A 5,814-nucleotide genomic window follows, 5' to 3' on the forward strand; every position below is an offset into this window, starting at 1 on the left:
TGCTAATATAATACTAATACTAATACTAATACTAATACTAATACTAATACTAATACTAATACTAATACTAATACTAATACTAATACTAATACTAATACTAATACAAATACAAATACAAATACAAATACTAATACTAATACTAATACTAATACTAATACTAATACTAATACTAATACTAATATTAATACTAATACTAATACTAATACTAATACTAATACTAATATTAACCCTAATACTAACCCTAATACTAAAACTAATACTAACATAAATGCAAATACTTATGCTAATACTAATACTAATACTAATACTACTACTAATACAACTACTAATACTAATACTAATACTAATACTAATACTAATACTAATACTAATACTAATACTAATACTAATACTAATACTAATACAACTACTAATACTAATACTAATACTAATACTAATACTAATATTAATTCTAATACTTATACCTAATACTTATACTAATACTTTTACTTATACTAATACTAATACTAATACTAATATTAATACTAATACTAATACTTATATTAAAATTAATACTAACACTATTAGTAATACTAATATAAATACTAATACTAGTACTTATACGACAACTAATCCTAATTATTATACAAATACTAATACTAATAGAGTAATACTAACACTATTAGTAATACTAATATAAATACTAATACTAGTACTAATACTACAACTAATCCTAATTATTATACTAATACGAATACGAACACGAATAGTAACATTAATAGTAACACTAATACTAATACTAATACTAATACTAATACTAATACTAATACTAATACTAATACTAATACTAATACTAATACTACTACTAATACTACTACTAATACTAATACTAATACTAATACTAATACTAATACTAATACTAATACTAATACTAATACTAATACTAATACCAATACTAATACTAATACTAATACTAATACTAATACTAATACTAATACTAATACTAATACTAATACTAATACTAATACTAATACTAATACTAATACTAATACTAATACTAATACTAATACTTATACTAATACTAATACTAATACTAATACTAATACTAATACTAATACTAATACTAATACTAATACTAATACTAATACTAATACTAATACTAATACTAATACTAATACTAATACTAATACTAATACTAATACTAATACTAATACTAATACTAATACTAATACTAATACTAATACTAATACTAATACTAATACTAATACTAATACTAATACTAATACTAATACTAATACTAATACTAATACTAATACTAATACTAATACTAATACTAATACTAATATTAATACTAATACTAATACTAATACTAATACTAATACTAATACTAATACTAATACTAATACTAATACTAATACTAATACTAATACTAATACTAATACTAATACTAATACTAATACTAATACTAATACTACTACTAATACTAATACTAATTGATACGAACCCCGTAGAACTTGTTACGGGACCCAATAATCTTATGCGGAAGTTAGAACGGAACGTCCAAAAAATAAAAGATTCGATTGGCGGAATTTGGAATATTGACCCTGTAGCTATAGAGAGCTAGAAACCAATATTATCAAGGTGGAAGTATTGACCCCGTGATTATAATGAATCAGAAACCAATACTATATTGCTAAGAATAATTCACAAGAATCCTCTCGCAAAATATCCCGGAGAGTTGTTGAAGAACAACGAATGAGAATTTTAATCTCTCAAAATAATACTTAAAAATGTCCAAATAATAACGACCTAAAACAACCTATTTATAAGTGTCAATGAAACCTAATCTAACAAGGAAAATAAATCCTAACATATCTATTATAAGGAAATAACGAAATAAACTAAATCTAGTCCAAATCGGACTCTAAATAACAAGAAATAAATTGTCCAATAATAAAATTCTAAAATTAATAATAATAATATTTTCCAAGTCACGTCTTCTTCGGCTGGATGACTAGACGGGCTCAAGTCCTTGAGCTCGGCTTGCTTCACAATCTGGCCCGAATAATTCGCTCCAATTAAGCTCAGCTGGGATCGAACTAGACTTCGTCAATTCTTCCTTTTGGAGCTCGTGTTCTACTAAGTTAAGCATGGCTGCTTCAATGCGCTTGGCCCGAGCTCGGGTAATTGGTCCTCTTGGCACATGCAGCTCGTCCAAGTCATCAACTCCTTCATCCAGCTCGGCACTACCTCGCGTAATTGGATGGATCGTATCATCCTCCCCCTCTTGAAAATGATTCGTCCTCGAATCTGAACCTACATCAAACGGAGATAGGTCAGAAACATTAAATGTCGAACTAACTTGATACTCACTTGGAAGGTCGATCTTATAGGCATTATCGTTAATCTTCTCCAGCACTTGGAAAGCTCCATATCCTCGTGGCTTAAGTTTTGAACTCTGCTGATTGGGAAACCTTTCCTTTCGAAAATGAACCCAAACCCAATCTCTTTGCTGAAAGGTAAGGTGCTTTCGCCCCTTATTAGATCGGTTCGCAACTTGGTCATTCCTTTTCACAATGTGCTCGCGTGCTTCTTCATGGATTTTCTTCACTAACTCACCCTTACGGTTCCCATCTAGACTAGAAATCTCATTAACAGGTAAAGGCAACAAATCCAAATGAGTTAGCGGATTAAAACCATAAACAATCTCAAAAGGTGAAAACTTTGTAGAAGAATGCACATATCTATTATACGCGAACTCAATAAAAGGAATACATTCCTCCCATGACTTTAGGTTTCTTTAAGAACAGCTCGCAATAACATACCTAAAGTTCGATTAACTACCTCGGTTTGACCATCGGTTTGTGGATGACAAGTAGTAGAAAAGAGTAAAGTCGTACCTAACTTACCCCACAAAACACGCCAAAAATGACTAAGGAATTTAACATCCCTATCACTAACAATAGTACGAGTTACCCCATGCAATCGCACTACTTCGCTAAAGAATAAATTTACTACATGCGTAGCATCATCAGTTCTATGACATGGAATCAAGTGTGCCATTTTAGAAAAACGATCTACCACAACAAAAATAGCATCTCGACCTTTACTAGACCTCGGCAACCCTAAAACAAAATCCATTGATACATCGGTCCAAGGGTGAGTAGGAACAGGTAATGGCATATATAATCCATGTGGTTTAACCCTAGATTTAGCTCGCCTACATGTTAGACACTTCGAACAAATCCTCTCAACATCTCGCTTCATACGCGGCCAAAAGAAATGTTCTTTTAAAATATCTAATGTTTTAGAAACACCAAAATATCCCATTAAACCACCTCCGTGATTCTCGCACAAGTAATTCACGAAGCGAACAATTAGGCATGCAAAGTTTGTTTTTCCTAAACAAATAATCATCATGCTTGTAGAATTTTTCAAAAGTTCCCTTTTGACATGCAACAAATATAGTAGCAAAATCATGATCGTTCACGTACAGCTCCTTAACATGCTCAAAACCTAAGAATTTAGAACTAAGGGTGGACACGAGAACATACCTGCGAGATAGTGCATCAACTACGACATTATCTTTACCTTTTTTGTACTGTATCGCAAAAGGAAACATCTCTATAAACTCCACCCACCGAGCATGTCTTCGGTTCAGCTTGCCTTGGCCCTTAAGATTCTTTAGTGATTCTTGATCTGTGTGTATAACATATTCCTTAGACCACAAGTAATGTTGCCAAGTCTCCAAAGCTCGCACCAATGGGTAGAGCTCTTTGTCATAGGTCGAGTATTTCAAGGCTGCGCCATTGATCTTCTCGCTGAAATAAGCGATAGGTCACTTGTCTTGCATAAGCACTGCACCAATACCAATTCCAGAAGCATCACATTCGATTTCAAAAGTTTTAGAAAAGTCTGATAAAAGTAATAAATGAGCGGAACTTAGCTTATCTTTCAAGTGTGAAATGCATTCTCTTCGCCTAGCCCCACTTGAAGCCAACCTCCTTCTTGATCACCTCGGTCAAAGGTGCTGCAATTGTGCTGAAGTTCGGTACAAATCTCCTAAAGAATCCCGCTAGGCCATGGAAGCTTCGCACCTCGGATGCGTTCATGGGTGATGGCCATTCACGAATTGCTTTAACCTTTTCCTCGTCCACTTCAACGCCCCTAGAACTCACAACCAAACCAAGGAAAACTATCCTATCTAGGCAGAAATCACATTTCTTTAAATTAGCATATAATTGTTCTCGCTGTAAGGACTCCAAGACACACCTCAAATGCTCAACATGATCATGCAAATTATTGCTATATACTAAGATATCATCAAAGTAAACGACAACAAATTTTCCTATGTAAGATCGCTGAACATGATTCATAAGTCGCATAAACGTACTTGGGGCATTAGTTAAACCAAAGCATCACTAACCATTCATACAATTCGTGCTTAGTTTTAAATGCAGTTTTCCACTCATCTCCCTATTTCATGCGAATTTGGTGACAACCACTTTTCAAATCAATTTTAGAGAAGATAATGGAACCATGTAGTTCATCTAATATGTCATCTAATCAAGGAATGGGGTGTCGATACTTTACCGTAATTTTGTGGATGGCTCGACAATCAACACACATTCTCCAACTCCCATCCTTCTTTGGTACTAGTAAAACCGGCACTGCACAAGGACTCATTCTTTCTCGAACATGTCTTTAGCTAACAGGTCGTCCACTTGCCGTTGTAACTCCTTCGTCTCCTCGGGACTACTTCGGTAAGCTGGTCTATTTGGAATTTGGGACCCTGGAATAAAATCAATTTGGTGCTCGATCCCTCGAATTGGTGGCAACCCCGTTGCATCTCGTCCGAAAAGACATCATCAAACTCCTGCAAAAGAGAAATAACAATACTAGGCAAAGAAGAATTAAGGTTAGCATTAGAAAAATAGGACTCCCTAAACACTAACAACATCATTGTTCTTTCACCCTTACATGCACTCTTAATCTCTCTTTCTTTTGCATAAAAACTCACTTTTCTCTCATCTCTCTTTATTAAGTCTGCACTATCTTCTTTTTTTTTTTCTCACTTCGGCTAAACTCTCTTGTTTTACCTCTCCACTACTACTAACACGTTCAATCTCATTGCGTTTTGAACTTGCAGCAATGGACTTCTTAATCTGGTTTTGCTCCTCAAACACCTGACGAGGTGGTAAAGGTGCAAGTGTGATTCGCCTGCCATCCTTAGTAAAAGTGTAGCGATTTTTGTAACCATCATGGACTGTTCGTCGATCAAATTGCCAAGGTCGCCCAAGTAAGATATGACTTGCTTGCATGGGCACAACATCGCACATCACCTCATCTTTGTATTGTCCAATACTAAAGAAAATCAGTACTTGTTTCGTCACTCTCAACTCCCCACTTTCATTCAGCCACTGAAGTTTGTAAGGTCTCGGATGTTTGGTGACTTGCAGCCCTAGCTTGTCTGCCATTAGCTTGATCGCTACATTCACGCAAGTTCCTCCATCAATTATCAATCCACATACTCGGTTTTGAACATGGCAGCATGTATAGAAGATGTTCTCTCGCTGTATTACATCACCATCTTCTTCAGCTTGAACGTGAAGAGTTCGAAGTACAACAAGTGCGAGTCCATCAACAGCTTGTACCACGTCACCTTCAATAGGTGTGTTTTTTTAAGTTGACTCGTCCTCCTCCTCGGACTCCAGCTCGCCATTATCCAATAAAATCATAGCTCGCCGGTTAGGGCAGTCCATGGCGATATGACCTGCTCCATGACATCAATGGCATTTAATATCACGTGTTCATTGTGGTTGTGACGAATTATTA

The 5,814-nt window shown here is 34.4% G+C and overlaps 1 protein-coding gene across 1 annotated transcript; it reads right to left on the minus strand.

Moving 5' to 3' along the window:
• Positions 1-1,993: 1,993 nt before the first annotated feature.
• On the minus strand, positions 1,994-5,456 carry LOC148768484 (uncharacterized). Its single transcript, XM_088821231.1, has 5 exons — positions 5,079-5,456; positions 4,693-4,855; positions 3,970-4,183; positions 3,534-3,800; positions 1,994-2,723 (listed from the first exon to the last, which is right to left on the minus strand). The coding sequence occupies exons 1-5, from the start codon at positions 5,454-5,456 to the stop codon at positions 1,994-1,996; spliced, it is 1,752 nt and encodes a 583-aa protein (XP_088677357.1).
• Positions 5,457-5,814: the final 358 nt, after the last annotated feature.

Source organism: Erythranthe guttata, chromosome 8 (assembly GCF_056151865.1).
Source record: "Erythranthe guttata isolate IM_541 chromosome 8, IM_541, whole genome shotgun sequence".
In the NCBI taxonomy this organism is placed as follows: domain Eukaryota; kingdom Viridiplantae; phylum Streptophyta; class Magnoliopsida; order Lamiales; family Phrymaceae; genus Erythranthe; species Erythranthe guttata.